This window comes from Vigna angularis, chromosome 11 (assembly GCF_016808095.1).
Source record: "Vigna angularis cultivar LongXiaoDou No.4 chromosome 11, ASM1680809v1, whole genome shotgun sequence".
NCBI lineage: Eukaryota > Viridiplantae > Streptophyta > Magnoliopsida > Fabales > Fabaceae > Vigna > Vigna angularis.
Genome location: NC_068980.1, coordinates 18,146,860 through 18,160,497, shown reverse-complemented (window position 1 = coordinate 18,160,497; position 13,638 = coordinate 18,146,860). Strand labels below are relative to the sequence as shown.

The following is a 13,638-nucleotide window of genomic DNA, read 5'->3' as shown; positions in this document are numbered from 1 at the left end:
ATACCCCTCCACAGCGAGATTCATAGGACAAGTACACCTCTTAAGAGAAATCAAAGGTGATACCCCCTCCACAGTGAGATTCATAGGGAGTGTACACCTCTTAACCGAAATCAAAGGTGATACCCCCTCCACAACGAGATTCATAGGGCAAGTACACCTCTTAAGCGAAATCAAAGGTGATACCCACTCCACAGTGAGATTCATAGGGCAAGTACACCTCTTAAGCGAAATCAAAGGTGATACCCCCTCCACATCGAGATTCATAGGGCAAGTACACCTCTTAAGCGAAATCAAAGGTGGTACCCCTCCACGAGGTTCGTGCGCCTCACCATCAAATTATACGAGATTCGTGCGCCTCTTCATCAAATTTTACGAGGTTCATGTGCCTCACCATCAAGTTTTACGAGGTTCGTGCGCCTCACCATCAAGTATTACGAGGTTCGTGCGCCTCTCCATTTAATTTTACGAGGTTCGTGCGCCTCTCCATCAAATTTTACGAGGTTCGTACGCCTCACCGTCAAATTTTACGAGGTTCGTGCGCCTCTCCATCAAATTTAACGAGGTTCGTGCGCCTCCCCATCAAGTTATACGAGGTTCGTACGCATCACCATCAAGTATTACGAGATTCGTGCGCCTCTCCATTTAATTTTACGAGGTTTGTGCGCCTCACCATCAAGTTATACGAGGTTCGTGCGCTTCTCCATGTAATTTTACAAGGTTCGTGCGCCTCACCATCTAATATTACGAGGTTCGTGTGCCTCTCCAATAAGTTTTTTCAGGTTCTTGCGCCTCTAAACAAAGGAATAAAAAAAGATAAAAAGGTTTCAATTCACGAGGTTCATACACCTCTCCAGCAGAATTCATAGGGTATGACACACCCTCCATAGGTGTCACGACTATTCAGCAAAGTCCACAAGGTTGCTACATTCTCTACCAGGTGCTCCGAGGTAATCTCTTTCCTTTTCTTTAGACCCAAACGAAATTAATGTCTTTATCTTTATTTAGCTTTTACTATGATAAATCAAAAACTCTAAGGTTCATGTTATCTAGCAAAATCCAAATAAAGAGGGGCAGGTGTCAACACCCAATTTCGTCCAGATAAGTAAATAATTAAAAATAAAGAATAAGAGAATAATAACTAATGGTGGGTAAAAAGGGATAAAATAATAACTATAATACCGACCACAATATTTTTTAAATGTTAGTTTAATATGGTAATTATGTTGAATATTATTTTATTTGTTTTCTGGCAACCAAGACCATTTCTTTCCCTATTTTGTTTTATTGTCATCTAATTCACAATTAAGGCAAGATTGCCATAATATTACAATGTGTGTATATAAATACACACTTTGTCATAGAAAAAAAGGACGAAAGAATGGAGAGAAGGAGAAATAGGCAGAAATAATAAATAGAGAGAAAAATAGTATAGAGAAAAATAGGTTCTCACCCATAAGGGTTCTGTTAACGACAATCACCAAAAAAGAAATAGAAGAGTATTGAAAGCTAAAAAGGTATGTTACCTCTACACCATTATTTTTTCCCTTTTTATTGTACTCTGAAGCTTTTCCTATAAGTATGTGTCGGCTTGTGCCCAGTTTCTTTCTTTTTCCCACAATTCTTAAATAATAAAAAAATACGAGATCTTTAAAACCAAAAAAATGTCAATCTTGTTAAACCAAATCTTTGTTGGGTTCGCTTTTCAAAAATCTAAATCAATCTATAATAATTTTTAAAACAAGCTCATAAACCTTTTTCTACATAAAGAACTACGCGATCCCTGATTGTCCATCATAAATGGATATACGTAGGAGCAAGGTCAATCCTTGTCGAGTTCATAAAACAAAAAAAAAATATTTTTTTGTTTCTTAGTAGTTTCTTTATATTATTTTTTGTAGGGAAGATTAAACATTTTGAAAAAACCACGTCAAATTTATACATTTAATTAAAGGTACTTCCTTTAGGCAGACGCGATAGGGTGCTAACACCTTCCTTACGCGTAACCGATTCCCGAACTTACAATCTAGTTTTTGCACGCGATAGGGTGCTAACACCTTCCTTACGCGTAACCACGTCTCCCTTTCATGTTTGACTTGAAAATACTTCCACGTTGGAAATATTAGCTATCACAGACTAAGAACATGATGATTGTTTTTGGGAAACAAACCTTAACGTTTGATACCATGCAATTCATTGATTGGTTAAACATTTTAGGCTACAAGAGAGGATGAAACTAAATCCATCATAACAACATTTCATCCCAAAAGATGAAATTCATATGAACTGGGTAACCATAGATAGAAAATGGTATTAAATGTCATAATTTACATTGATCATATATTGTTTAAATACAAATAGTAATGTATGATAAGTGTGAACTTTACTTGTATTTGTTACTTAAATTGTTGTACTTTTGAGTAGTTTAAGTGTTTATTCTCATGAAAAGTATATAAATGTTGATGTAAGTATAGTTTTGAATGTTTGAATGTGTTTTGATGCTTTTGTATGTTTATATCGAAGTAGAATAAGGATTGGATACTATCAAAGACTTGGAGTGCTTCACTCGCCAAGCTAGAAGGATCCAGTAGCTCAGCCAGCTGAAGCTCCTCGCCCAGCGAGCCAGTCGCCCAACGAGCTGGAGCTGCTCGCCCGGCGAGCCACTCGCCCAGCGAGACCGAGCCACTCGCCCAGCAAGTGGAAGCTTCTCGCCCAGCGAGAATTCACTTACGGACCTTCTCTTTAAAATGTCGCGAAACTGATCCAGAGAAGAGGAGGAGAAAGAAGGGAACGCTGCAGCTCGCGTCCAGCTCGTGTTTGGGTGCTTCCAAGGCGCAAAACCACCACTTTCTACCATCCAATCCATCATTTATCGCTTCTGAGATGTATATGTGTAGCTAGAACTCCATTTCTCTAGGGTTGAGAGTAAAGTTCTGAAACTCTTTGTAATTTCTCTATTAATGCATGATCTTGTATGAATTTTGTGTTCTATCTTTATTATTCATGCCTACGATGGGAATCTGAGCTAATTGAACGGTTAAATCATTGGGAAATGTATGAGACCGCGGACCTAGGATAGAACAACTAAAGGATTTCAAATCCTAGACATAGGTTGGAACTTTTAGTCATCTGTGACATTGTGTTTAAAGCAAATCTGAGAACTGAATTAGCTAAGGGATTAGTAATTTAGTTTGAATGATTCAGAAACTTTCATCTGAGGGATCAGAGGCTGTATGCGCCTAGGATGTCGATGCTTAATTTTGAGGAATTATGTTAGTAGAAAATTACCTGAGTGATGAACTTGAATTTCAACCCCAGTGAAGCTAATTTCGATTGTTTTTATCACTTTATTTACATCTGTATGCTAATCTTAAGTTTGTTACAAAAATACGTTTAATAATCGCTAAATTGGTAAACTTTAACAATCAGTGAATTGAAACAAATCTCTTGGGAAAACGATATCCGGACTTACCGGTTTATTACTTGAACGACTCGGTACGCTTGCCAAGGTCTCAACAATGTATAATCCAGATCTTATAATTATTGTAATATAGACAAATAATTTCCTAAATAGACGAATAATTACATTAATTACTGTAATATTATACCATAAAGGAAAATTAAGATTGTGAATCACCAAAATCAAGAGTCATTAATGATAGAATATTTGATAGAATATTTGGTTTTGTTTAACTACCATATCCTATAACAAAACAACCACTTTAGCAAGAGAAACTTTATTCATTTAAAGGAACTAAACTGAATTAGTAATTCATTTTCAAACTTAAAGGATTCCTTCATTTCATCTTCAGATTCATCAGAGTCTCTGATGCACTACAAATCGAATATGACCTTGCTGGGGAGTAATCTCTTAAGATGGTGTCACATGTTTTCCCTTCCATAATGTCAGTCAAAGCATCAACAACCTGTAGTAACAAATATGAGGTCAAGTAAAATAAAAAAGCATCACCTTAGAATCTGCTCATGCATTTTATCAAGTTGATCATGAATGTTAGGGAAAACAATATATGATTGTTTTTCATTTAATCTAGCATTGTCTCTAACATATTCTTTACTATTGGATATGTCCAAAAGATATAAGTAATATAAAAAGAAGACCATTCCAAAATTGTAGCCTACCTGAATCATATTTAGTCTCCTTTGAGGGTCTCTAGCTAGACATTTCTCAGCTATTCGAACCATCCAAAATAGTTGATGAAAATCATGAGATATAGTTATTCTTTCATCAATTAAATGTGCATAGTTCCTCTCTTTTAAAAGTGGCTTTGCCTGCAAGAAATTTTCTTTTGGATATTAATTGACAAACTAAATAGGATATTTATCAGAGTGTTGGAGTTAAAACTTATAAATCAAACCCAACACTTCTATAAACACAAAATAAAAAGAACATTATCAATGCTAGTTTATTGTGTCATAGACTTAAAGGTCAACTGAAAAGAAATAGAAATGAACTACCAATTCTACCTCAATAATGTGAAAATAAGATCTAAGTGGGACTAATATTTTAGCATATCCCTGAAATTTATTTGAATCATGTTGATGCCTTGATGAGTTGAGGTTGTACGAAGGCTTTAAGATACTTAAATTAAAATTTGGGTTAAATATGTTTTTAGTCCCTAAACTATTAGTCGTTTCTGGTTTTCGTCCCTCTTTCAAAATAAGGTACAATTTGGTCCTCATTCTTTTCGAAACTTTGGTTTTAGTCCTCAAAACTTTGGTTTTAGTCCTCGAAAACTAACCTCGAAAACTAGCACATTTTTAATGTTGTTAGTTTTCGAGGACTAAAACCAAAGTTTCGAAAAGAATGAGGACCAAATTGTACCTTATTTTGAAAGAGGGACGAAAACCAGAAACGGCCAATAGTTTAGAGACTTAAAACATATTTAACCCTTAAAATTTCATAGCCTTTAGATTGTTACCCATCCCACAACAAACTTCCAAGTCTTCATTTTGGTTTCTGATCGAAAGTCGCCTATCTTAGTAATCTACTAGGAAAGCAAAAAATGTTACTTTCAATCAACACAACAATCCTATAAATGTTATACAATATCCTAATCTTGCGTAATATGTTTTATCTTCACGCTTAACTTTTTTATATTTTAATCAATGTGAGGCTTAAACTCAATTAGATTTCCAACACTAATAAACTTTTCAAACAAATTTAAACCATAACCAGTCTAACTAATATAGTGTCACTTGGTTTAATATACTGTAACAGTGCAACAGACTTAAGAAGAACAATGTTGCCAAAAAAGTGAGAAGAAATTGTTAGAATTAGTCATAAAAGGGTTTTATCCAATAAAAATCAATGAAGGAGAGAAGATTAAGGAAGTCAACAAATTAAATAGAAAATAAGTTAATATATAAGAGAAAAAAATGAATAACAAAAGATGTAGTGAAGAAAAACAAATTGCGAAGAAATTTCAAGTAATGAAGAAATATATAGAGAGAAAAGTGATATTGTAATTTTTATTTTTTATCAATTATATATTTGTAGTATAATTTAAGGAGTTCTAGTTTGAGTGTTACTATTTCACATTTATACTTTTTTCTCACAAATCTAATTAAGAAAAATTATGCTAAATTTCATAAGAACTAGTATCCGAGCCTATTGTTATTATTGTAATCAACGATTTAAAGGGAGTGAAATTTAAGTGGGAGAAATGACTGTAGATGAAGGAAAGATAAAAATTGAAAAGTTTGATTATACAGACTTTGACTTTTGGAAGATGTAGATCGATCATTATTTATAACAGAAAAAGTTATATCAACTTCTCTCGTGACATAAAAATAACATGAAAGATAAAGATTGGGCTCTTCTTGACCAACAAGCTCTCTGAGTTATTCGATTGACATTATCTCGCAATGTTGCATTTAATATTGCAAAAGAAAAGACCATGTTGGGTCTTATGACAACTTTTTCAAGTATGTATGTAAAGTCATCAGTCTCAAACAAAGTTCATTTGATGAGGCGATTATTTAATTTGTGAATGTCAGATGACACAATGGTAGCACATCATCTTAATGAACTCAATATAGTTACAACTCAATTGAGTTTAGTTGGAATCGAATTTGATGACAAATAGTTTTGTCTTCTCTACCAGAAAGTTAGAATGCTATAGTCACATCTGTGGGTAGCTCATCAGGTAGTAATCAATTAACATTTGATGACGTTCGTGATCTGATTCTCAATGAAGAGACTCAACAGAAAGAGTATGGAAAATCTTCAACCTCTTCAGTTTTGCATACAAAGTCAAGGGGAAGAAGTTTGATTAGAGGATATGAACATGGAAAATCCAAGGAGAGGAGGTCCAATTCTAAGAATCATTGTAGTTCTCAAAACTCAAAGATACTTGAGTTTTGGAATTGTGGAAAGACGGGACACTACAAAAATCAGTGCAAGAGTGCACGAAAGAATCCAAAGGATAAAGTAAAACCAAATATTGCTTCAACCTCAAGAGGAGAAGATGCATTGATATGTTCTTTAGAGAATAACGAAGAGTCTTGAGTTTTAGAATCTAGAGCATCCTTTCATGCCACCTCACATAAAAAATTCTTCGAGAATTATATCCCTGAAAACCTTGGAAAAGTTTACCTTGGTAATGAGCAATCTTATGGGATTGTTGGTAAAGGTATGGTGAAGATTAAGTTAAATGGCTCTGTATGTGAATTGAAAAATGTTAAACATATTCCCGACTTAACAAAGAACTTAATTTCAGTAAGCCAGTTGGCCAATGATGGCTACATAACAGTCTTCCATGGTGATCATTGAAAGATTTCAAAGGGTGCAATGACAATTGCTCATGGTAGAAAGAGTGGTACTCTTTACAAGACAGGAGGAGCTTGTCATTTGATTGCAGTTGCAATAAATGAAAATCCCATCATATGGCACCAAAGGTTAGGTCATATGAGTGAGAAAGGGATGGATCATGCACTCAAAGGTGAAACTACCAAGTCTTCGGTCAATAGAAATTGACAATGTGTGAAAACTATATACTTGGAAAGCATAAACAAGTTAGCTTTCAAACAAGTGGAAGAACTTTGAAGAAAGAGAGACTTGAGCTTGTTCACTCTGATGTTTGGGGTCCAACAACTGTCTCATCCATTGGTAGTAAACAATACTTTGTGAATTTTATTGACGACAACTCTAGGAAGGTATGGACATACTTTCTTAAAAATAAGTCATAAATATTTAAGGCTTTCAAAATTTGGAAATTCATGGTAGAAAATGAGACAAGATTAAAGATAAAAAGACTTAGATCGTGGTGAATATGAAGACACTATATTTAAAAAATTTTGCTATAAGCACAGAATCAAAATGGAGAGGATCATGCCAGGTACGCCTTAACATAACGGTGTGGCAGAGCTTATGAATCGAACTTTGATAGAGAGAGCTAGAAGCTTGTGTTTTCAATCAGGCTTACCAAAAGCAGTTTTGGACAAAAGCAATCAACATAACAACTTACTTAATTAATCGAGGTCCGTTGGTTCCATTGGAGCTCAAAATACCAAAAGAAGTATGGAGTGGTAAAAAGATAAAGCTTTCACATCTTAGAGTTTTTAGTTGTGTAGCATATTGCACATTAGTGATCAAGGTATAAATAAGCTTGATCCTAAATCGAAGAAGTGCACTTTCATCGGTTGTGGTGAAGGTGAGTTTGGTTACAAGTTATGGGATAATGAAAATCAAAAGATGATTCGTAGTAGAGATATGATATTTAATGAAAATGTGATGTATAAGGACAGGGACAACACATGCAATAATAATTCATATCAGAGTAGGCCAATGTATGTGGAGGTGGATGATGTCCTAGAAACTCCTGTAATTAAGACTCCATAGTCAGAAGAATCAATTGAAAATAATGATGGTGAACAACTTGACACACAAGAACTTCCTATTCTAACTCCTGGCTTGCAAAGGTCTTATCAGCCTCATGTAAATATAAAATATCTTAATTATATATTGTTAATTGAAGGAGAGGAGCCTTAAAATTATAAGGAAGCATGTCAGATTATAAATGCTAGTCTTTAACGTCCAATCAGACATGGAAACTAATAGAGTTACCTACTGAGAAAAATGCACTTCATAACTAATGGGTGTATCGGGTAAAGGAGGATCATGATGGGTCCAAGAGATACTAAGCCTGACTAGTTGTCAAAGGATTTCTGTAAAAAGAAGGAGTTGCCTACATTAAAATATTTGCTCCAGTTTTGAAGCTCAATCATATTATATTTTTTTAAGTATTGTTGCCAGTGAAGGATTGTACCTTGAACAACTAGATGTGAAGACTACATGCATAAACCTGAAGGCTTCTTAGAAGAAAGAAAAAAGAGCATGGTATGTAAATTAAAAAAAAAGCTTTGTATGGTTTGAAACAAACTACAAAACAGTGGTTCAAGAAGTGTGAAAGCTTCATGCACAAGGAAGATTTCTAGAAGTGTAATGTTGACCATTGTTGTTTCTTCAAGAGATATAAGTCCAATTATATCATTTTGCTACTTTATGTTGATGATATGTTAGTAGCTAGTTTAGATATGAAAGAGATTAGAAGCTTGAAGCAAAAATTATCGAAGGAATTTGACATGAAGGATTTGGGTCCAGCACAAAGGATCCTTGGAATGCAAATCACAAGATATAAGCAAAAAGTTATTTTGCAATTATCTCAGGTAGAGTACATTAATTGTGTTTTGTAAAGATTCAACATGAGTGGTGCCAAAGGAGTTAGCACGCCTTTGGCCAGTCATTTTTGTCTGTCTAAAGAATAGTCCCCTTAGATGGAGAAAGAAAAGGAGTTCGTGGATAAAATTCCATATGCTTCAACTATTGGAAGTTTGATGTACACGATGATCTGTACAAGGCTAGACATTAGTAATGCAGTGGGAGTTGTTAGCAGGTTTATGTCAAATCCAAGTAAAGCCCATTGGGAAGCTGTTAAATGGATTTTGAGACTATGAGGCACTATAGAGAAATGTTTGTACTTTAGCAAAGGAGAGTTAAGAGTAAAAGGTTACATAGATGTAAACTTTAGAGGTGAAGTAGATCACTAAAGAAGTACTACAGGTTACATTTTCACTGTTGGTACTACAACTGTTAGTTGAATGTCACAAGTACAAAGGATTTCTTTATCAACTACAGAGGCTGAGTATGGAGCAGTAACAGAAGCTAGTAAAGCATTCGTATGGCTTCAAGGATTTTTAACAGTGTTGGGATTCATCCAAGATGAGTGTTTTGTATAGTGATAGTCAGAGTGCAATACATATGGCAAAGAATTCAGCATTTCACTCTAGGACAAAACATATTGAGGTTTGTTATCACTTCATTAGATCTTTGCTTGAAGATGAGGTGCTAAAATTGAGAAAGATTCTTTAGAGTAAGAATCCACCTGACATGTTAACAAAAGTGGTAACCATTGTCAAATTGAAATTTTGCTCAACTTCAGTTACCTTGCTACAATAATATATTACAGAAGATTATTGTAATGATCGAGGTGTGAAGACAGATTGAAATCAATCTTCAAGTGAGAGATTGTTAGAATTGGTTAAAAAGAGTTTTATCCAATAAAAATCAATGAAGAGGAGACGATTAAGGAAATCAACAAATTAAATAGAAAATAAATTAATATATAAGAAAAAGAATTAGATAACAAAAGATACAGAGAATAAAAATAAATAATTGAAAAGAAATTTCAACACAGAGAAGAAATAAAGTGAGAGAAAATTGATATTGTAATTTTTATTTTTTATATATTATATTTGCAGAATAATTTAATGAATTCTATTTTGATTATTATTATTTCGTATTTATATTTTCTCTCACGATTAAGAGAAATTATGCTAAATTTCCCAACAGAAATGACAGTGAGTTCTATGCATCAAGCTTTACTCTATTCACTTATATGATTCTTACCCATTCCACCAGACCTTTACCACCAAGTCGTTTGTCTGTGGTCCTCATTCCAGTTATTAACTGTAGTAGAACCACCCCAAAGGAATAAACATCTGTTTTAATTGACACTTTACCAAATTCAGCATATTCTGGGGCCATATAACCCATATTCCCAACACATTCTGTACAGTATGAGGAGTCTTCAATCACAGTTCTAGCCAAACCAAAATCGCCTAGCTGATAAAACAAAAATTAATTCGTTAGTCAAACTTGATGAGGGGAAGCATCTTTTGGCTGTGGAACCAAATTGCAGTGAACTATAAGAGCTTATTAAATTATCACTCATCATTACTATATAGGAAATAAAAAAGGTATATATATAGGAATCTACTGTTTCTAATAATCCATTATAAATGAAAGCCTAAATGGTAGAGAGTAGATGCTACAATATTGCAAAAGGAAGAAGCATTGCTAATAAAATAAATTAGTTATTCATTCTTTTGATGACCATGTAATATGCATGCATGTATTTTGTTTTATATAAATGATATATATCATAAAGTATTGACTGTGCATATTATTACCAATGGATCATAATCATGTGTAAGAAGAATGTTGTTTGTCGTCAGATCTCTGTGTATTATGTTATTCTCATGCAGGTATAACAGTCCTTTGGCAGCACCATCAGCTACTTTCACTCTGTCTGGCCAATCAAGAAGCTTACGAGAATGTTCTGCACAGTGAGAAACCAAGGTTTGTACCCCTTCAATTTAATATCAACAAATACACGCATTCATAATCTTGGTAGTATAGGCTATATAAGTTTGGTTTGATTTCTGTCATACGAGATAAATGTAGGTCCAATGAAGCATTGCAGAGATATTCATACACAAGAAGTCTATGGTGCCCTTCTGAGCATGATCCTAACAGCATGACCACATTCTCATGCATTGCTTTGCTGAGAACATCAACTTCAGACTTGAATTCCTTCTCTCCCTTTTGGTTAGCGTACGTGTGTTGCTTGACAGCAATCTTCTGTCCACACAACTCCCCTTTATAGACAGAACCAAACCCTCCTTCTGATAGATAGTTCTTAGGGGAAAACCCTTGTGTGGCTGCACACAACTCAGCATATGAGAACTCTTTTTTTCTGTTCCTTTCAAACTGTGGTCTTCTGTTATGGCAAACAGAGCAAACAGATTTTGCAGCCCTTTGGTGTGCTTCATGGTAGCTCATGTGCTGTTTTTCTTTTTTAACTTGTGTGTGTGGATTAGACATTTTTGTTTGACTTGTCCCTTGAGCATAGAGAATGAGAATGCACAATGCCCTATTTGAAGGATTCTACTAACCTTGAATTTGGAGCCAGAAAATTTGGCATTTTGTGAGATTATATATATGCATGTTGGTGCCTTGGTTTTCCAAGTTTTACTAAGTTGAAGAGCAATTGAGGATCTTGAAACTGTCTTTACCACATGACATTGTAGTGATTGTTAAGGAATTGTATGTGAAGATTCTTTTCATGAATATACTTGAAGTTTTGGTGTTATCAATTTTCTTTTATTCTAAAACTGATTTTCTCCCTTGGTGGGGAAATTTGTTTGGAAGTTGTTTTTAATGGAACAATCCTAAAGACAAAATGTTGAAGAAAGAGACATCTCCATAGTACGAGGAGTATTGTCTATGTGATATTTAGGATTGAAATGTTTTAACTTTGGAAAAAGTCTAAAAGTAGCATTGTTGTCGAAGACACTGTTTGAGAATTCAAGATAGGCTTTGGACATGAATGGAATAACAATGTGCGAGAAATTAATGTTTCTAAATCACAACTTGTAGGCTTTTCAATATTTTAATACCCTACAACAATGTTGAGGCAATGTATTCACACACAAAGATGTTAAAATTGATTTCTTTCAAAAATAAGATGTAATATAGATATATATATATATATATATATATATATATATATATATAATTTACGAGAACTTCACAAATTTTAACCAATAAAATTATAGTGCGTTAAAGAAAGTATGATCTTATCACTTTTATTTTATATGTTTAGTATTAGTTTTGCTAAACGTTAAATATAGGCAATTTATTGAAAATGAAACATTTAATATTTATAAACACACTTCCATGTTATGATCAATTGTACCAGTTTCATTTTCCATCAACATATCAGTCCAAATATGAAGTTGAGAGAGAACAAGTTTACATAGAAAATGTCAGTAAAATTTGTGGTTGAAAATATTCGTAAAGAACCCATAGCCAACCCATTTATTGACACGTATTTTATTTTAATATGTTTTTCTATAAACATCCTTACATGGTGATAGTCTCAATCAAGCTATAATCTCCATGGGGTATCGATAGAGTCAAGTGACCATATACCTTGTTCATCATGCATTTACCGAAAGATAAATTTACTTTACTTTGGTCTATATTAATGATATGATTCTTGTACGAAACGATGAACATCAAAAACAAACCTTAAGAGAAAAGGTTGTTGTTAAGGATATAAGAGAATTAAAATACTTCCTTGGAATAAAAACAACTTACTTGAAAAAACATCTTTATCTCCTAAAGAAGTTATGTTTTTTATCTTCTCGAAATAAAGATTGATTGCAAAATCACTATAGTTGCTATAAAACAAAACTATAGAATTGGGAGTGATGAAGGCAACTCTACTCTGAACAAGGGTTAAGATAAAAAACTCTCGGGAAGCTCATTCACATAACTCATCTCACACTTCAATTTAGGATGTTAGGTATAAGTAAAAGAATATTATTTGATTAGGGTAAATCCAACTCTCGTACCATTACTAGTGAAATATTTATAAATCTCATTCGTCGTAAAATTAATTAAAACTTATGGAAATAATAAATAATCTCAATACAACTCGAAATATCATACTAAGTGTGACATCCAAATTACATACGTCATGCATATATAATAAATACGTCATTATGCATAATATAAGAAAGCAGTCAAGAGTAATTAAGGATTACAGTCATCCTTAGAATAGTGCGAAATTGACAACTAGAGTATTATAATTTCTCCTTGGAAATTACGGAGAATTTAAAACTTTAAATACTCAAAAGTTCTTCCAAATAATATGAATTCATGGAATAAAACTAGCAAATCTAAGCTGCAACACTGTCGTCTCCATCAAGAGTTGTTCCCAAAGTATCCTCCCCGTCATCTGCTCTCATCTAAGTGGATGATCATCGCCAAAGAAACATACACAAGCAATACAAACAAGCAAGGGTGAGCTGGATATAAAAAGCATGTTATACAACCTCACACGACATGCAAAAGTCATCCAAACATGGTAAACTAACATCACAAGACTTGTTACTTTATAAATCGACTCATTGCTTTATAGACCGACTCGTCCGGACCAGAATGATTATCGAGCTATGGCGGGTTATGCACTCGTAGTGGCCTCTATTGCTTTGCAAAGCCATTGCCAATGGGTTCCACCCTACCACCCTCACGAGGTTAGTCCGTTCCGCGCCCTGGAGCATACTAGAAGCCTCCAAGACTAGGACCTCCTGCTACTCCTCACCACATGGATCAATCCTCTCTACTTGAGAATGAAAGACCATTGGAGCGTCAGGAAAACCCCCAAGACTGAGCTATCATGCAATCATTCTATACACCCCCAAATCACCACCCTGTATCCTCTCCTTGAGGATCATGGAATTACGTCCATGAATCATACTGTTACTTTGAAA

At 34.1% G+C, this 13,638-nt stretch overlaps 1 protein-coding gene across 1 annotated transcript; it reads right to left on the bottom strand.

The window, feature by feature from the left end:
• Positions 1–3,794: 3,794 nt before the first annotated feature.
• On the bottom strand, positions 3,795–11,140 carry LOC108332679 (proline-rich receptor-like protein kinase PERK8). The gene is made up of 5 exons (XM_017567994.1): positions 10,750–11,140; positions 10,489–10,637; positions 9,926–10,141; positions 4,138–4,287; positions 3,795–3,923 (listed from the first exon to the last, which is right to left on the bottom strand). The coding sequence occupies exons 1-5, from the start codon at positions 11,138–11,140 to the stop codon at positions 3,795–3,797; spliced, it is 1,035 nt and encodes a 344-aa protein (XP_017423483.1).
• Positions 11,141–13,638: the final 2,498 nt, after the last annotated feature.

Bases quoted from the DNA above. Each gene is read 5' to 3' on its own strand.
- LOC108332679 (XM_017567994.1), bottom strand. From the start codon at position 11,140: ATGAGCTACCATGAAGCACACCAAAGGGCTGCAAAATCTGTTTGCTCT. The intron at 4,288-9,925 runs GTAAGAATCATA...AATTTCTTGCAG, and splicing joins GTAAAGGTCTGGTGGAATGG to GCAAAGCCACTTTTAAAAGA. The intron at 3,924-4,137 runs GTAGGCTACAAT...TTGTTACTACAG, and splicing joins GGAGACTAAATATGATTCAG to GTTGTTGATGCTTTGACTGA.